Below are 21,014 nucleotides of genomic sequence, written 5' to 3' on the forward strand. Positions count from 1 at the left end.
GAGTGAACTCCGGGGGTTGGTGATGGACAGGGAGGCCTGGCATGCTGCGATTCATGGGGTTGCAAAGAGTCGGACACGACTGAGCGACTGAACTGAACTGAACTGAAGGCTTCTGTGTACCTTGACTTTTCAACAAAGAGGGAATGTAACAGAAATTGCTAAAGGAGTTAATGAGGTGGAGGGTCTTTATATAGGACGTCTGTAGGGCCATTATCATTGTCAGGAGAGAACTGATCAAGAGACACTGTGGCAGAATTGAACATTGTTCAGGAGCATCTGTTCTACTTGGATAGGCTTAAATCAATCATGTGGGAGTTGATATAGGCCACTGGCTGGAATTTTCCTAGTTATGTTTATGCATGTTCTGGTCTCACCTGGGAGTACCTAGTAGGAAGTCAGGAGATGGAACTTTAAGTTGTAGTTCCTCTAATTACTAATTTGTGACCCTGGGCAAGTCTTTCAATTTATTTGTCGGGGGCGTGTGTAATTTCCTCTGTTCTGTCTCACCGCAGCAAAAATTTGCAACGATGGACCAGTGTTACAGCTTGGTTACTGCTCAGTTTTATTTGCCAGGCAAAGGAAAATACATCCTTGAGGCGTGAGGGCAGGTCAACCAAAAAAATAGAGGGGCTCAATTTTGGCTCCTCTTTTTATGTGTTTTTTTCTCCTCCCCCTGAGCCTGCCCTATGTAAATTAGGCTAGCCAGGAGGGCTGTTTGTTTCACCTGAGGTTCTCACTCCATCCTCAGACCTTCCTCTGTTCCATTTTCATGCTTCTCCCTCCTTTGTCTTTTATCCACCGGGATTTTGGACTCCTTTTTCCTATTCTAACTACCTAACATATTCATTCATTCATTCACACACTCAGAATTTCTCTAGGAACTGTATGTGGTAAGTAGTGGACTGGCTTAAAGAGACATATAATCTTGCATCTAAGTAATATCTGAAATAAATGTTCAAAATATATTTATCAAAATAAACTTTTTGGATGGTAGTTTCTCATCTGTAAGGTAGAGGACTTGACTATAAATTCTAAAGGCTTTCTATCTCTAAAGTTGAGTCTGAACAGTCTGTATTAAAAAATCCACTTGCCTTTCCCAAGTTAGTACAGAATGATGACTTGCTATGTGTTTTGGCTACAAAAAAAGTAGTTTGCTCATATCTTGGGGGTCTCTTCCATTTTGTGGTGCTTTCCACAATGCAAGAGTAGTTTAGGTATCTGTGACCTCTTTCCTGATTAGAACTGAATTGAGCTAAATCAGGTTTTTGAGTCATCAATCACAAGCCTTCTGCAATCCCAGACCTTATTACCTGGTGAGGTGTGTATCAACCTGCCCAGGCAATAACAGGGTAGGGGATATATAGTCCACTGAATCACTCTTTCCCTCCTAATAGCACCATGATTATAATTTTTACAGGAAGAAAATTAGCACTCTTTTTATCACTTATTGCATGCCAGGCACTGTGATGGACACTTTTAAGTGGATTAATCCACTTCATGCTTATTTTAAAGACAAAACTATAGCGCCTGAGAGATGTAAAGTGTCTTGGCCAAATCTGCCCCGCTAAGCACACTGTTCTCTCTAAATCACATGTGGACCTTAATTTCCTTTACAGGACAGGAGACATTTAGAGGAAAGACAGAGGACCCAGGCTGAGTTTAAATTTCTAAACGATATCATGGTTGGTTTTGCTGTTGGACATTTTTGTCAGTGACTCAGCCAGGCATTAAAATCCTTCTGACAGCTGATCATATTATTTCCAGACGAGGCCTCTAGAACTAGATAGTAGACAGAGGTCAGGAAAGGCAGCAGCAGCAAAGTGGGGTTTGTGCTTTGGAGAGAGAGAAACAAAAGCAGTGGCAGGGTTCTCTTAGGATCAGGCATGCGTTTCTGGGAGAGAAAAGAGCATACCGCAGAGCAGCGGGAAACGACCTCTGTGTCTGAGATAAAGAAATAAGGGGACTGAGAGAATGACATTAAAGAAAAAAAGAAAGGCACAGTGCATCCTTAAAATTACAGTGAGCCTGAGCTAACAGGGCACTGGCTTGTTGTTTCCTATTCAGGCAGCTCAGCTGTAAGTCTAGATATAAAGCAGGGTCACACTGAAACCCAGACACTGTTTCTCGGCTCTGCAATCCAAACAAGAAACCAGCAAACCCAGAAATCCATCTGTAAAGAATGTCCAGATACTTTAGCTGCTTGACTCCCACTAAAATCCACAGGAAAACAAATGCATCATTTTACAGCACTTTGAAAATGTGTTCAACTCATGGGCTTCAGAGTGTTGCACCATCCACATTTTAGGCTTTCTGCTCAAATAGGTTCGCCTCCTTTTGCCTGTCCTGAGGGGGACTGTGTACCACTCAGACACAGGGCTTACTGGTTGTGGGAAAAGACCTTAAGTTTTGAAAGGGGTTTCTTGCTTTAGAAATCACCATGTATCAGTGGGGTGATTTTAAAATATATTTTGAAATTCTTTGAAAATCTTTCCCTTAATATGGCTGGATTCAGTGACTTACTTCTAAGTATTCATAGAATCAAAAGGGATGGTGTGTGGCTTCCAAAACTAGGTCATAAGGGGCTTCCTCTTTGCTCTCTCTTGAATCACTTACTCTGGGGTGAGCCAGGTGCCATCAATAAGGCACCCTTCTGGATAGGCAGGTCGACATGGTGAGAACTCTCCCCAAAAGCCATGTGACTGAGTCATCTTGGAAGAAGGCACTCCAGCCCCATTCAAGCCTTCAGATGATGTAGCCCCAACGTACAACTTGACTGTGACCTTAAGAGAGACCCCAGCTCAGAACTACCCAGGTAAGTCATTCACAAATTTCTGATCTCCAGAAACTGTGAGATAAAGAATATGTCTTAAGCCATTAAATTTTGAGGTAATCTGTTATACAGTGATAGATAGCTAACATAATAGTGTATTGTTATTATCTTCTTTGAGATTTTAAACTGTATTCTTTTCCCCTCTATGCTGGATTCACTGATGCATCACAATTTCATGACTTCTAGCGACCCTGGGCCCTCTGAGTTGCCTAGCATTCCATCTCTGGGCTCCGATTAGTCCTGGCTCCTGTTCTCCACTGGGGCAATGACTACCATCCTGCACTCTCCTCATATGTCTGACCCCAAACACTGTAATATCCTCATTCAGCAGATTAGCTGACTCCTGTGCTTACACACTTCCCACTTGGTTGACTTTAAGCAGGTTATTTACTATTGGTGTGTCAGTGCCTCTATTTGTAAATGGAGATTATTATGATTATAGACCACCTCATTGGGGCATTTTTGGGGTTCAGTGAGATATAAAACTCATGAAACAATCCACATATGAACTCAAATAAATGACAGTTGCTCATATATGGAGAAGTAATATTGCATAATAAGTAAAGATATGATTGAGGGTACTGGCTGGCCTAGGTTTACATCCCAGATACACAATTTATTAGTTATGTAACACCGGACAAGTTACTTAATTTCATCATGTTTAGTTTCTCTCATTAGTAAAATGGGGATACTAAAAATAACTTTTGAGTGCCATTATGAGAATTAAATGACTGTCTGTGTAAAATGCTTAGATGGATGCTGATACTTATTAAGCTTTACAATAGTGTTGATATTATTATTTCTGTGATAAATGATAAACCTCCAACTAAACGTCAACATCCTACCATCAACTCTTTGCCTATATAGTTTTTCTTCTTCTCCTTTGGTTACCAGGGTACACATGGTTAATTCCCCCTTTAGCTCTCATCACCACAGGGCCACTCTGGGATTTATTTCACCACAGGGCCACTCTGGGACTTATCTCACCATCCCTAACTCCATTTGTAACATAAACATAAACAAACTCAAATCTCTCCCAGTTTTGAAGAAAAAAATCCCTCCAACTATGGTTCTCTTTGGCTACTCATGTCCCTTCTCCTCATCTCAGCCAGACCTCTAAAAGGAGGTTTCTAATTGCCATCTCTACTTTTTCCCCCTCCTCAACCTATTGAAATGTGGCTTGATCCTTCATTTGGCTTCTGAGACAGCTTTGATCAGTGATGCAAACGATGTCTGTCTTGATAAACTGAGTGAATGCTTCCAAGTCCTTATCTTCCTTAGTCTCTCAGTTATACTAGGCATTGCCCTTCATTCTATCCTTCTGAAGCACACTCTTCCCTTGATTTCCATAACACTCTCTGCTTTTGCTCCTCCCTCTTAGCCTTTCCTCTGGTCTCCATTTGCAGGCTGCTTCTCTCTGCTCAACCATTAAATATTGGCTAACACCAGGATCTGGGATATCCTCAGGCCCTCCCTGCATCCTGTCCTGTATTGCACTGACTTCAGTTGTCATCTCAGAGAAGGCACCCCACTCCACTACTCTTGCCTGGAAAGTTCCAGGGACAGGGGAGCCTGGTGGGCTGCCACCCATGGGGTCGCACAGAGTCGGACACGACCGAAGTGACTTAGCAGCGGCAGCCGCAGTTGTCATCTATATGCAGACACCTTCTGAAACTAAGTGGGTAACAAGATCTTTCTCACAGTCCTGCTGGACAATTTCACATAGATACTTCAAAGGAACTTTGAAACCAGCATGTCCAAATCCAAATTCAACACTGCTTACTGAAACTGCATTGTCATGCAACGGAATGTAGTCCCGAACCTGAGTGTGGTCCAGGGTTAGCTAGCATTGGCTCCTTTATGACTGTACAGCATTGGCTGGGTCTCCTTGTCTCAATTTCTCCTCTCACATCCTCTGAATGTATCTTATCAACCTATCGTAGAAGTCCAACAAATATCATGTAAGGACATTCTTGGGAGGTTTTCTGAGCTTCCAATATGAAGTTCACATTTGGCTTGCATTTAAAGTGAAAAATATACTGAGTTGAAAACTACTAGAATTATCCATCAATTGCATTATTAAACTTGATATTTCTTGGCTTAAACTATAAAAATGATATCAAAAGAACACTTTCCAATTAAAGGTAACAACTTTTAAAGGTTATAAAATCCTGAAAATAAATGTATAGCTTAGGGAAAATAGAAGATATCATTGAATTCAAGATACTTTAACAACCACATGAGATCATGTTTTGAAAAGCTACCCAAACACAATTTTCATCCTCAGGTTAAGATGAAAAGTGCTTTTTCTTGTAATCATGTCTAGATTTTTCATTTGGCATGTTTTATTAATTTAAATTTGGGCAAAGACAAATCATAAAGGCTTCAGAAACTGTTAAATTACCTGAAACAATTCTGGTCAGACTGTTTTCTAAAGCAAGAAGCTCAGTCTGAAATGAGTCATATGAAAATCACAATTCATTTAATTCTTATAATGGCACTCAGAAGTTGTTGTTTTTAGTCTCACTATCATCCTTCCCATTTTACTGATGGTGAAACTAAACACAGTGTGATTAAGAAACTTGCCGAATGTTACGTAAGTACTAAGTTGTGTAGTTGGGATGTAAATCTAGGCCATTCAGTTCCCCAGATCATATTCTTACCAATTCACACTGGCAACACTTTTATAATCATAATTGCAGATTGAGAGTATTTTAGGGACAAAGAAAAGGGCTCTGGTCACTCTCATTGAGATTACTTTTTTTTTTTTTCATTCTACATTTGAGTTCAATCGACAGGCATAAAATACCAGCCAGTATCTCAACTAACAATAAAAACATAATATCGTTAAATATTTTCTTATAGACCACTTGGCATACTACTAATTAAAAGTATGGGCTTTGGAGACAGTGAATCTTGGCTCTAATCATTATTTAGTTTTCTTATGAAATAGAACACAGCTCGGAAGGTTAATATATATAATCACAGAGAGCTTGCTCAAATAAGAGTTCTCTCTCTCTCTCTCTCACACACACACACAAATTAAAGTTACTATTATGATTATGCTCATGGAAGTTGTATAAAACAGAGAGAGCAAGTGATTTTTATAGTCAATTTAGAGGCAAAGAAATCAAATTTCAGAGTTTCAGTGACATGTCAATGCCTCATGTTCATGCAGAGTATCATGTTAATGGTTAATGACAAACAAGAAAACAATTAAACCCTATATTTGATGAGTTTTTAATTAAGTTGAGGAGTAAGATAGTTGTGGGAGAATTGTAATCAGAGATACGACATTGTGGGTGAAGTCAGGGAAACTTGTCTCGGTGGAAGGGAGGTTTGAGCTTCATTTGAGGGCAGTATAGGATTCTGGGCCATGGAAGAAAGGAGCAGTAGCAATAATATGGAAACTCACAGAGGTAGAATTAAACTTAAGAGCTGAACAATATTCATTTTAAGGTCTAACAGCAGGGCAAAAAACTGTTATCATATCAGTATTCACAGCATTATTCTTCATTAAAGTCTGTTGTTTTATTTATTAATTGAAAAGATTTGGTTAAACAGAGTTGAAGGTGTTCACATTTAAAGAATTAAGGCTAGTTCTATCACTCAGACAAGAGGATCATGCATCTGATTCAAAGGGGTTAGAGAAGAGCCTGTTGGCCTCCACATTTGTCTCCCTACCCAGCATGTAGAGCTTTCACCATTCACCTCCCAATTTGAGCTACTATGTAAGAAAATAGTTTTTCATGCAGATGCTTGGGTAAAAAAATCCCTCGCTATAGTTACTATAGTATGCTCAAGATCTGTAATGAGTAGAGATGGAGTTGTGGTAAAATTGTGAACCAGATAAGATTTATTATTATATATTTTCCCCATAATGTTTTGTTTACCCAGAAGCCTGAATTTCATCATGGCCAATCATCTTCCTCAATATTTATTATCTACTATGCGTGTGGCTCTAATTTGAAGTCAGAATCCAAAGATACATGTCCTGTATCTTTCAAGTCTAGTTCAGAGATAAGACTTGAAGTGCTTTAGAATACCTACAAGCACTCCCTAGGGCAAATTAAACTTTCTTCTTTATTTTTAGGACTACTATTTGCATTTATGGTGCCATTCCAAAGGTATATTCAAATTCTAAGATGAATAGCAATGCAACTGTGATGTCTACTACTTCTATCAGTAACATAACTCTGGTAACAATTGCATTTTCAGCCTCTAAATGGCTCATCTGAGAGCCAGTCCCATAGAGATAAAATGATCTATATTTTCTATCGGTTTAGATATAAATCTACTGTAATAAAATATTTGGCATTAGATATAGAGCCTTTCTTTTATCCTTATATTTTTATTTATTTCAAGTAAATTTCCTAGATTTCCCTTGACATTTATTTTGTGCCACTTCAATCTTATTTTGGGATATAGATATACACTTGAGCAAAAATGCAACAATCCTATGTTTTCAAATGATTGCATTTTGATAGAATTCTGAAATGGCCAGGAATTTTAATAATATGTTGGTTGTTTTCCTCTGCTACCTGATGTCTGATATCAAAAGGTTTCCTTTTTGATGTTTATTACATATGAGTTTGTTTACATAAAATGGAAAAAAAAAGATAGAAGGTATTGAAGCAAGCCAGTTATGAAAATTACTATAACTACTTAAAAAAGCTTATCAGACAACACTTCTATTTCAATGAACTTTGAGGGGATTTTCACCAGTGACTACCAATATTTCATTCAAATACTTCTTTTATGATAGCCTGACATCATATTCCTTTTAAATTATCACATTACAATAATAAACCCATATTAAAATGTCTCTTAAGCTATGTCATAAATCCTGTACACCAGAAACAGCACTTTTGCTCCAAATAATTTACAGACACTATCACTGAAAAACAAACACTATTATATAAGAGTCTGAGAAATCCTATGCATATTCTGGTTTCCCAGTTTGGGGGAAAATATGTCAGAATGGTTGAAAAGCAATAGACCTTGGTCAAAGATTTACTAAAGGACAAAAATACAATTGTTATTCCTGTGCTTTCTACAACCTGCCAATTTTATTTCCTTTTCTCAATCTCTCTGCAAGTTTACTTGGATCTTGGTGAGCCATGACTTGCCTTTATTAGACCCCTGTAAGCAGGGACAATGAATGTGCACATTTTACTGAACTTATAAGTGGCTTTTTCTGCTCTCTGCACTGGGATCAAGACCAGTTTTTCACTGGGAAATCAGATAATGTAAGTAAGCCCTATTGGCATAGGCACAAGTTCCTATAGCTGTAGCACTGGTAAGAAATACAGGGAGAAAGAAAAGGAGAGTGAAAAAGAGGAGAACGTGAGAAGGTCAAATCAAAGGAAAAAAGCTAGAATTGGAGGAAAATGAATTAGAGGTGATTTTTCCAACCCAGCAAGGCAAGTGAACACAATATAAGTACTGCCTTTTTGCAATCATATAGAATTATAAGACAAACAAAATGACACAGAAAGGCAGTGCCAGCATTCTTTGAAAATGATTAAGCAACTGAGGTAATTACATGGCTACTCTATCTTGAATAAAGAAATAATTAGCTTTCATTTATTCATAGTTCATCTGCATGAGAAAGTTCCAAAATGGTTTTCCCGCCACAAAGCTGAATAATAACAACTCAGGTTTACAAGAGAGATGTGAATCTATGAACATTTAAAAATGACTTCTGAATCATCACAACATTTTAAATAGTTAATTCATTTGTTAATAAAATGAACAATTAGATGCTCTTGGTATTAGGGGACACTTTAGCATACTCTAATTCTTTAAGAACTGTTTTTGTTCTAGTTCACAACTGATATATACTTAAAAGTCAACAAGGAATCTAAGGCAAGAATTAACCAAAATATATTCCACAAAGACTAGTCTCAGATACTTTGAAAAAAATTAGAATTATTTTCCAGTCAGTTCTGCCAACATAACAATCTGGGAATTGCTGCTTGAGAGATTTAATTTGTATGTGATATAAAACAGCAAGTACATTTTAGTTAAAAGAATACTACACTGATAAAGTATCTTATTCCTTATTCTATATATTCTGAATAGATTTGTGTTTCTACACGTAATTTGGTAGCATAGATATGGACATTTCTTATTACTTAAAGGTTCCGAAGGTTCAAAGAGTATTTATTCACTGCTTCCATTTCATGATCTTTGACTTTTAAATTCAAAGTTTTTTGCATTGTATTTTAAAAGCTGCACATATTTCACTGAAATAGGATGGTTTCACTATATTGTAATACAATAGAAGAAGTGGTTTAGTACCAGTTACTTCTCAACTTCTTTGATTAAAAAAAATAATTTTTTTTTTTTTTTTTGGCTCAAACAGACTTCATGTTACTTAGAAAAAACTGCTCAGCACATTTATTATACTGTATTGCAGGTCTTTATTGGGAATGAAGGATTGTATTGATCTGATTTAGAGAAGCATTGATAAATAATTAATTGCTAAAATTATCGGGGACAAAGAAGTGAATAATGCCTGGCAATCTGTGTGCATAGTTCAACCCATACAAGTGGAATTTTGGAAAGCATTACATAAGGGGGAATACTGGTTGTTAGGAGCAGAGAAAAACTCTAAAAGGGAGGTAAGGAATGACTTGTTTGCAAGTTTTAAACAAACAAAAATGAGACCCTGGAAGGCACAGAAATAAGACGATGACTCCAAAAAATTGGATCAAATTCTCTGTTCGGTGTGTGGTTCTAGACATCAGAATAGGAAAGAGAGGGTGATACTCTTCTGAGTTTGGTCAAGGGCTTCTGAGTAGTCCTGGAGTGGGGAATAAAGATCCCCAGGAGTGTGCCCACTCCTCACCCAAGCATTTAGCAAAGGAAAGGGAAGCCACAAGTTTGAATGAAAAGAATCTCCCTCTGTAGCCTCCTGTCTTAGGTGAAGGACACTCAAATAACAAAGAAGTAGGAGACCTGGGTGAAGAAAAGTCCCCATTTTATGTATCAGTCAATGACCTCATTTTGTTAATTAATTTTAACATAACTGGGCCAAGAGTACTTGCAAAATTTGACTGATATTTTGATTGATTGATTTGATTGATACCCTACTGAGTCAAAACAAGAGGGAAGTTAAGTCTTACTTAGGACTTTCCTGATTAATTTTATTTTACTCTTTTGATATCGCCTCTATGAGAACTAACATGGAGGAGCAGCTCCCAGAACTTACATCTCTTCCAATCAGGTCTTCCTGGTTTTCCACAATTCCCCAGGGGGCGATACCTATGGTACATATCTTTCCTCGAGACTTAGATGCATGGTCCTTCAAGGCATCGCCAACATGACGAATAACACCTAAGCAGAAAAAGAGAAGTGTTAATTTTGCCTTTCAAAGCATTGCTTTCCATTGATCTAAAGGAAGCTGTGGTAACTGTCTTTTCTAAGATTAAATGCATTGAGTATAAAATTTCGACACATTTCTACAAAACTACACTTGTTCAGGAGAGAACATAAACTTGTAGCTGCAATGCTGGATACATTTACTGGACTTACAGATGAACTCTCCCAATGAATTCCTTATTTTATCTCTAATTAAAAAAAAAAGAATACAGTGTCTATGAAAAGAAAAATACTTTATACTTGGAGGATCTTTCTCTTATAAGCATAATGATGTATTAACATAACTAAGAACTAACAGCATGACTAAATCCTATAAAAAGCATCATATATAATAAGAACTGTACAAAAAAGATCTTCACGACCCAGATAATCACGATGGTGTGATCACTGACCTACAGCCAGACATCCTGGAATGTGAAGTCATGTGGGCCTTAGAAAGCATCACTACAAACAAAGCTAGTGGAGGTGATAGAATTCCAGTTGAGCTATTCCAAATCCTGAAAGATGATGCTGTGAAAGTGCTGCATTCAATATGCCAGCAAATTTGGAAAACTCAGCAGTGGCCACAGGACTGGAAAAGGTCAGTTTTCATTCCAATCCCAAAGAAAGGCAATGCCAAAGAATGCTCAAACTACCACACAATTGCACTCATCTCACACGCTAGTAAAGTAATGCTCAAAATTCTCCAAGCCAGGCTTCAGCAATATGTGAACCGTGAACTTCCTGATGTTCAAGGTGGTTTTAGAAAAGGCAAAGGAACCAGAGATCAAATTGCCAACATCCACTGGATCATGGAAAAAGCAAGCGAGTTCCAGAAAAACATCTATTTCTGCTTTATTGACTATGCCAAAGCCTTTGACTGTGTGGATCACAATAAACTGTAGAAAATTCTGAAAGAGATGGGATACCAGACCACCTGATCTGCCTCCTGAGAAATTTGTATGCAGGTCAGGAAGCAACAGTTAGAACTGGACATGGAACAACAGACTGGTTCCAAATAGGAAAAGGAGTATGTCAAAGCTGTATATTGTCACCCTGTTTATTTAACTAATATGCAGAGTACATCATGAGAAATGCTGCACTGGAAGAAACACAAGCTGGAATCAAGATTGCCGGGAGAAATATCAATAACCTCAGATATGCAGATGACACCACCCTCATGGCAGAAAGTGAAGAGGAACTCAAAAGCCTCTTGATGAAAGTGAAAGAGGAGAGTGAACAAGTTGGCTTAAAGCTCAACATTCAGAAAACGGAGATCATGGCATCAGGTCCCATCACTTCATGGGAAATAGATGGGGAAACAGTGGAAACAGTGTCAGACTTTATTTTTTGGGACTCCAAAAATCACTGCAGATGGTGACTGCAGCCATGAAATTAAAAGATGCTTACCCCTTGGAAGGAAAGTTATGACCAACCTAGATAGCATATTCAAAAGCAGAGACATTACTTTGCCAACAAAGGTTCATCTAGTCAAGGCTATGGTTTTTCCTGTGGTCGTGTATGGATGTGAGAGTTGGACTGTGAAGACGTCTTAGCGCTGAAGAATTGATGCTTTTGAACTGTGGTGTTGGAGAAGACTCTTGAGAGTCCCTTGGACTGAAAGGCGATCCAACCAGTCCATTCTGAAGGAGATCAGCCCTGGGATTTCTTTGGAAGGACTGATGCTAAAGCTGAAACTCCAGTACTTTGGCCACCTCATGTGAAGAGTTGACTCATTGGAAAAGACTCTGATGCTGGGAGGGATTGGGGGCAGAAGAAGGGGACGACAAAGGATGAGATGGCTGGGTGGCATCACTGACTCAATGGATGTGAGTGTCAGTGAACTCTGGGAGTTGGTGATGGACAGGGAGGCCTGGCGTGCTGCAATTCATGGGGTCACAAAGAATTGGACACGACTGAGCAACTGATCTGATCTGATCTGATAATATATTAAATCTGTACCAAAGTTTGTGTATGAATTAGGGTCATCAAATAAAGTAATTGCTTAACTTGGATTTTGTTAATCTCGATTCACCTTCTTATATACAGAGACATAATTTGGAGACTCTGCTTGTAAAGAAAAGGTTGACATAGTCTGTGGAAAATTTATGTTAAAAATACATGAATACATCTTGTTAGACATCATTCTAATTATTTTCCTCTCTGTCCTAATGGCCTTCCCATCACCACAACCTTCCTTACCATAGTTAAGAGTGAGAAAATTAAATTTACAAGATGGTAAGAAACGTACCTTTTAGTTTTTAATAAACTATTTGGAGAAGATGTAATTTCTAATCTTTTAACTTCCCTATCAAGTGACCATTTTTATAGAAGATATAAAATATATTTTCTAAGAAAAGATGTTTCCACTTATTCTTTAAGGAAAACACCACCCATTCTTCAAGGAAAACTCATACCTAGTGCCATCTCCTATATGAAAGTTAAATTGGGTTTGATTTCTTCTCCATTTGAACAGGGTTGAAGTTGGGGTATTTTGAATAGTTCAGTATGTCACTGAACATATTCTTCTGTGGTTCATAATCACAGGTGAGAAAGAATGTCTCTGCTCAGAGTAAACTCACTGAGGAGGAGGTTGGAGATGAGTGTCTTACTCTCTGCAGGTGCGTCAGGTGCCAGCACAGAGTGAGGGCCCAGGAACTGGTCACTGACCTGACTAAGCACACAAAACCCACCAGGCAGTTTAACCACAGGAGACAACAGACATGTGTGAACAGCTCAATTCTGCAATATTCATAAGAGCAAACAGACAGAGCCGCCTTTAAAAAAATCAAACAACAGGGTAGTGTAAATAGCCACTAATCCATGTTCGGTTGTGCTGCGGGTGTTGAGAAGAGCATCAATTTCACTTACTTGCCCATCTACGGGTCCTCTAAAAGAGAGTATTGATAAAGAAAAACAAATAAAAGAGCAAAGCTATCAACATTAGTGTTAAATTTTTTTCCTATTTATGTGAAAAACTCCTTTGCGGTCCAGTCCTGGACAAGAAAGCTAACCTTATGGTACCCCTCCTTCCATCTGCCACAATTCTATTATCACCTCTTACTCAAGCTGAGTGTGCCACCATTAGAGCCTCACTTTGAGTTCTGGACTGAACGCTATGCCTGGAGAGAGGTAGAGGTGAACTCTTTGGTTTACAATATTTATGCTATAAATTCTCCTTTTGATATTGGATGCTTTTCACAAAAGAAGAAAAACAATATACAATGTCCCAAGTTCCTGCAAACAGAAGATAAGTATTTCTTTCCTTTTCTTTTTTTTTGGAGGTGGGGGTCGGGGGGTGGGGGGGGTGGGAAGCGGGGGTGTGCTGCCCTACTTACTGGAATCTTAGTTCCCTGACCAGAGATCAAACCTGGGCCCCTGACAGTGAGAGCGCTGAGTCCTAACCACCAGACACTAGGGAATTCTCTAGTAAGAATTTCTTTTAGAAACTTTTGAGTTGCTCTCTATAGGAGTTGCAGGTTATGTCAGAAAAGCAAAAGACTGAATAATCATAGGCAAATGATGCCTGTTATACTGTGAGTGAAAGTTGGAGCTTAAAACCTGAACAGCCAAGAAAGAAAACGGTTCTGTAGATATTTGATCACCATAAAATAAACAGCTGGCTGGGCAGGTCATTCTAAGATCATGTCAGTTTACAGACTGAGTCAGGGTTTCACATGATAATGATAGGCACAGGCAATTTGCAGAGTTCACTGCAGAAATGCACCTATGTTGTGGTGGGCTGAATGTTTACAAATTCTAGATATGGAGAAGAATTCTGAGTGCAGGTCTCATTTAAACATCATCTAAACCAGCGGTCCCCAACCTTTTTGGCATCAGAGACAGATTTCACGGAAAACAATTTTTCCACCGACAGGGGTAGGGTTAGGAAGAGAAAGATGGTGCAGGCAGCAATGCAAGTGATGGGGAGTAATGGGGAGCCACAGATGAAGCTTGCCTGCTGCTTACCTCTTGTTGTGCGGCCTGATTCCTAACAGGCGGTCCACGGCCCAGGGATTAGGGACCCTGATCTAAACTACAAACAAATGACTAAACAACACCGAGATAACATTTTTATTTAAAACTAGTTGGTCCATGGTTATGTTCAGAATGTCCCATTAACTTCAAATGTGTCCACATGGGCAGACTTTGAGTCTTAAAACAAGTCTGAATTAACTTACTGCAGCAATACCTGTCTCTTCCAATTGGCACTTCTGATTCACTCTGGGGAAACATGTCAAAACAATTTACAGGCATCCATTCCATTATCAAATGCACATTCATAATGTTCTGCAGATAAGCACTTAACTCTAAGTGGCTTTTCAAGAACTGATTTGACAGCCTCCCTGGATCACAATATAGAAGCTCATTTGGCAGGTAGAAAAAAACTACTTGGACTTCAGAGTGGGATATGTTCTGTTGGTGCAGAGTTGATTCAATGAAATATTTTAAATGATAAACACATACTACTCCAGAGTTTGCTGTCATCCTAGATGGAAAGGGCATTTTTCAAAAATTAAAGCTACTTGCATCAAACTTAAACTCACCTAAAGAACAGGTATGGAATCTCCAATTTAGAGCAAAAGTTATTCCTTAAAAAAATACTGGATGCTTATTCGGCAATTTGAGGTATTGAAAACAACCTGTCAAATTCCATCAGTCATGTTTATAAATTCTATATTGTCAAGTATTCCAGTCTGTGTCTTAAGTGTAAGTAATTCTTGGTGGAGAAATGGCAGTACAGTTATCATTTAGGTAGAGGAAGGAGTGAGAAGCACTGAAAGGAGCAATAACCAGCAACTGTGGACATAAAGGGGTAGGGGATGAAGTGAGGCTATGCAAACATATTTAACCTTAGAAGAAAGTGATCTTAGTCACACATTCTTGTGATCTTATGCTGTCCTTCTCTGACCCACTTCCAATTACCTGTGTTAACTCCTCCAGTGAATATCCATGCTCCAGTTGTCATGGCTGCTTTGATGAGACCTTTTCCAAAGACTTGCTTGAGTTTTGGCTGGAGTTCAAAGTTCTGCAGGCCCCCATGCACTGAGATGAGAAGCTTGGGAAGCTCCAACTGCCATTCCTTGGTCATCAGGTGTAGGAGGAGATCAGGTTTTGTATCGAAAGATACTCGTACATACTAGAAAAAGAATGACCGTTGATTAGGGAGGCAGGGCAGAGTGGCTGTAGCTGCTTGTCTTTACTGATTGCAATGATATGTGTAGTTACTTGAAGAAAATGTCTTGTAAGAGATAAGATTTTTTTTTAAAAGGGCAAATCAATTGCTTTACTGAAGACCTTCATTAGATAAAGAGATTCACCATTTTTAACAGGTTTTTTTGAAATTCTGAATGACTACAGATTTTAAAATTATTTAACTTTCTAAAATGCAGTATAAACACAACTTTCCCCAGGATGACTTCTTTGCTCAAAGGAAATCATATTTATATTTAACCTTAACATTTGTGCAACAGTTCAAATGTTGCTACCATTTTCAGTATAAGTAATCCCTTTATAACAACTGGACCTATATATGACTGTTTCTGTGACCCTATTATTTTGGTAGGTTTAGAAAAATTCTACAGTTCTACATAATGTAACAAGAATGTATAAATATGGTGACAGCTGATTACATTTACTTAAACCTAAATTAACTGCATACCAAATGTTTGCTTTATCTTTCAAAGAAAAGTGACAAAAGTCATGCCAATTATTTTTATAGAATAGTTGAAAATATTAGTGCATAGCAGATATCAAGGTATTTACATATGCAACTAGAAATAAAGTTATTGTAAGTATATATAAATAAAATTCTATAAATACATACAATGACAAATATACATATACACACACACACACACACACATATATATATATATATATATATAAAACTAAACATTTAGATGGGCTTCCCACATGGCTTGGGTGGTAAAGAATCTGCCTTCAATACCGGAGACCCGGGTTCTATCCCTGGGTCCAGAACATCTTTTGAGAAGGTAAAGGCTACCCATCCCAGTATCATTGCCCGGAGAATGACATGGACAGAGGAGCCTGGAGGGTCTCAAGGGAGTCCATGGGGTCTCAAAGAGTCAGACATGACTGTTCAACTTCATGTTATACCTTTTTTTAAAATTATATAAATATTCTCATTTAAATCTTTGTTTAATTATATAAAGATTTCATTTCTATCTGGAAACAACTAGAATACCTGGCAAATGCACTGAAAAGCCTTTTGAAATGCATTGCTGAGCTGGCATGAAAAGAGAGAATATTCAGATACCTAAACAAAGTGGAAGCTGGAATCTCAGGAAGTAAGGAATACCAAAGGAAGCTTTGGCCTTGAGGCTTTCTCCTAAACCCTGGAAGACCCTGAACAGCTGTTTTAATAGCTTAATGCAGTATTGGGGGCATAAGGAGAGACCCCACAGCTTTATGTGTGGGGTCTCTCTTTAAATTCTCCTCTGGTTATTTATAAACAAAAGTGGGCCCTCATACAGATTTTGGTCTACATCTGCATTCTTAGTGTGGTCTGAGAAACATCAGAGTATTTAATGTAAGTGGAGTAATGGCTCCAGATAACTGGCAGAAGCACATGCAAATTATTTGTGGAGGAATGTATCATCAATCCAGGTCTCAAGTAATTCTCTTGGGAAAATAAGCATTTCATTGTAAAAAATATTACAAATTACATAAGGAGATAAAGCAACATGAATGAGAACCAAAAGACACAATAGGTAGCAGAATAAGATCCTCAAAGATAGTGAAATGCTCTGACAGAGAATATAAAATGGCTACATTTAATATGTTAAGAACATAAATGAGAAAGCTGAATATATGAATAAAGAAAAAGATGATAAAAAATGATCACATACATTTGAAAAAGAGTAAAAAACAGAACATCTAGAAACTAAAATGCAAAAATTTAAATGAGAAATACAATGGAAAAATGCAACTATAAGATCAGACATTCTAACTATCAGTTCAGTTCAGTTCAGTCACTCAGTCATGTCCGACTCTTTGTGACCCCATGAACTGCAGCACGCCAGGCCTCCCTGTCCATCACCAACTCCAGGAGTCCACCCAACCCCATGTCCATTGAGTTGGTGATGCCATCCAACCATCTCATCCTCTGTCGTCCCCTTCTCCTGCCCTCAATCTTTCCCCGCTGAAATCAGGGTCTTTTCAAATGAGTCAGCTCTTCGCATCAGGTGGCCAAAGTATTGGAGCTTCAGCTTTGACATCAGTCCTGCCAATGAACACCCAGGACTGATCCTATAGATACAGAGAAATAAACCAGATGCAGCCTAGAAAAACTGGAGAATTGGAAACACAGAAGAAAATGTGATAATTTTATAGGAGGTAATCAGAACTCTAGATAGAAATAAAAGAGATAACAGGGAAGAAACAATACTTGAAGAGATATCGGCAGGGAATTTCTCAGAATTACTAATATTCCAATTCTCAGATTCAAGAAGTTCAATGAATCTGAAGCAGGATAACTAAAAAGAAACCCCATCCATACATCAGTCATAGAGAACACCAAAGGGCTGGAGTGGGAGTAGCATTCAAAAGCAGCTAGAAAAGAAATACTGATCACCTAAAGGAAACAGTCACTAGACTGAAGGCTTATTTCCAACAGCAGCAATGGATGCAAGAACAGCATCTTCATTGTGCAAAGAGAAATTATTTGTCAGTGTAGAATTCAACAAAAAGTATCTTTCCAAAATAAGATCATTTTACAGACATTTTCAGACTACTAAAACCACGTATTTACCTCTAGTAGACTTCACTTAAGGAATTTTTAAAATACATGGAGCAGGCAGAAGTTACATGATCCCAGATGGATGATCTGGGATACAAGAAAGAGTAGTAAATAAAGATACTAGCATAAACAGAGTAAATCTTAAAAAGCATTGGTTGTAAAATATAAAATGATAATAGTGTCTAATTTATGGTGGAAAGGGATAGACTAAGTGCTGGATAATATAGAATAAAAATTAGGAAGCAATAATGAGAATTAAAGTATTCTAAAGTCTACATATTGTGAGAGAAAAGTATTAAGTTTGGAATATGTTAAATGTTAATGTTGAAGCTGCATAACAAAAAGAATAGACTTGCATGTAATCATATAAGCATGCTTATAGATGTATAACTACATACAGGTATCCAGGACATGACAATTTATTGTAATATTTTTTGGATCTGGGAGATTCCATTACTATAAAAATCTCAAAAATTATGTTATTCTTTTGTTAAAGTATATTTTAAGTATATTTAGCTGAAATTGAGGCAAAACATACAAAATAGGAAAGTAGCTTGATAAATTAAGCTGCATCATCAAGAAATACCAAAGAGCTAGAGTTTACCATTTATTGTACATATACTAGAAATACAAAGAAGTATTCGAATTTAACAAGCTGATTTTATATTGATTTGATCTACATAGCAAAAATTAATTCCATAATGGAAAGAGTACAGGTTGGCAATTTTAGCTAAGTACATTATATTAATAGAATTTTATCACTTATATCAACAGAATTTAACTAGAGTTTATAATGTGTGAAATAGGAACCTTGGGGCTGGAGAGAGGGTATCTCAGTGGTAGAAGCAAATAAAAATGTTTCTTAAATAAAAGTTTAAAAAATTATCATTGTTGTATTTGTTATCTCATTGAGTGACTGTTTATAAGAAGGCTACCTATATAATGGACGCTATGTTTTCTGAGCCTATACACTGAATTTATGCTACTTAAGTAGTCATAATTTGGGAGCTTTACTAGATTAAATTTATATAATTTTGACTAATTCTAGAAAGGGATACTTAGTCAAATAAAGTAGAACTGAGATTCAGAAGGCTTCAAAACTATATAAACCAGGAATGTTCTGTATGGGAGATGCTAAAAAACTGCATTTCCGGTTATTCAATAACTTGATATCTCAACATCGCTCTCTTATTCCTTCAAAAAAAAAAAAGGATCCATATTCTTCTAAGGTGAGATATAAATTACACTTCTAAATATAGAAAAACATTTAAGTATAAAGCTTCTTCTAAAATTATATGCCCCTTCCAAGCCTAAATAGTTGTTTCAGGCTTGTGATTAGGATTATCGCTTTTTGAACTTCAAGATACCTCACTGAGTGTCCCCACCCTCATGTTTCATTTAGCCATGTCAATAATGTGATATTCTGAGCCACAGGGAGTATCTGGGAACAGACACACCTACATTACTAACTCGATGTGAAGAGAGACTACAGTCACACTAAATTACTACAGAGACTGTGTAATCATTTTCATAGGCTTAACCTAGCTAAATATGCATTCTGGAGTTCAATTATTTACAGTCATTAGTAAGAATAACTCAACTATGTTTTTAGGAATAAGTCTCACTTGGTAAATAATTCACTTTGGAGCTTCTAATGTTATATATACAACTTACCAATAAGGAACCAAATTTACTGATCACATCAACAGTTCACTGGAAAACTACCAATTTAGTGAATATTTTAAAATTCCTTTTGAACTAGATTAATCTTTTTCCTAGTTAGGAAACCAAGAAAAGCTTGTTTATGACCACAAAACACTTGTTACCCAGTTAATAAGTGCTCCAGTGGAGATGAATGAATGACCTTAGATCAACTTCTCCCTAGCTCTCTATCTTACAGAGGAAGAAAGAAAGGCCTGTGTAAGGTCTTTTGTTCATAAGCTCTCTTTCCATATTTCGCCTGGCTCTCAATTTCTTAACTACTGAGAAAAACACCCTAAATCTACAACCAAATCCCTTGTGTTCCAGGCACATATATGCTGTGTGTGAATTTACACTCCAGGTCTCTCTGACGCCAGGTCCTTACTCTTGACCTCAAAAACATAAATGCCTTTTCTCTCCTTACTTCTCCTTTTCCTTTACCTATAACCAAGCAGTCTGCGAGTTCTAATGCCCCTTTTTTCAAATCGTGCTCTCCAGGCCTTTCCCTCTATTGCTTTAGTTGCTATTTTAAGATAAATGCTCTTGCTAGGGTGTCACTATGTGTCATGACAGCAGTCCTAACGGCTTTTCTAACCCTGTGTTTTCAATGAGACACCAACAGACGACTCCTATCCCCAATACTTTTTAATAATACTATTTTTCAATTCAAAGGGTTATATCATATGTGAACTCCCATTCTGCCTGTCGTGATCTCCACAATTTGGCCTTACTCTACTTATTTAGAGGCATTTCCCCCACTCTTTTCTGTATTTGGTTAATTCTATTCCTCAAGTCCTGGAAAACCCAGTTTCTCCCCTTTCATCTACATAAATCATTCTTGTCTTTCAAAGGCTCTTATTGACTTTTCCTTAGAATGCAAGCTCATGTTGACACAGTATAACTCTTAGTCAAACTCAGTATAATATACATAGACATTTTCCCCATTGTTTCTTACATGTGTCAGTTTTATCTCCCCATTTGCAAGCTATCTGAGGGGAGGGATCATGTGTTACCTGACCTATGAGTTTGGATAATCCTTTCTCTCCTGGCTATGATGTAGCTACAATCTCAGAAATAAAAAGGAGTTTGGAAATATCTTAGCAATCATGGGAACTAGAAGTCAACTGTTTCAGTTCTTCTGCCTTATGGATGAGGACACTGAGACCCAGGGAAGTCAAGTGACTTGGACATCAGAATTATTAATAGTTATCTACTAGTTAACCACTCACCCAATCCATTATTAAAGCTACTGTTACAGTGGAAACTCTAGGTTGAGCTGGGCTCCTCAAACTTTAACACTGAAAACTCATCTGGGAGAACCTCAAAAATTCAGGTTCTTATTCAGTAGGTCTGAGG

The 21,014-nt window shown here is 37.6% G+C and overlaps 1 protein-coding gene across 1 annotated transcript in view; it reads right to left on the reverse strand.

The window, feature by feature from the left end:
- TRPM3 (transient receptor potential cation channel subfamily M member 3) overlaps nucleotides 1–21,014 on the reverse strand; it is a 299,435-nt gene that overhangs the window by 265,823 nt on the left and 12,598 nt on the right. The window contains exons 2-3 of the mRNA XM_055578293.1: nucleotides 15,122–15,335; nucleotides 10,047–10,171 (exon numbers count right to left, since the gene is read on the reverse strand). Coding sequence (XP_055434268.1) covers nucleotides 10,047–10,171; nucleotides 15,122–15,335 — 339 coding nt within the window. The remainder of the gene's footprint in view (nucleotides 1–10,046; nucleotides 10,172–15,121; nucleotides 15,336–21,014) is intronic.

The sequence above is a fragment of the Bubalus kerabau genome, chromosome 4, assembly GCF_029407905.1.
Source record: "Bubalus kerabau isolate K-KA32 ecotype Philippines breed swamp buffalo chromosome 4, PCC_UOA_SB_1v2, whole genome shotgun sequence".
Classification (NCBI taxonomy): Eukaryota; Metazoa; Chordata; class Mammalia; order Artiodactyla; family Bovidae; genus Bubalus; species Bubalus kerabau.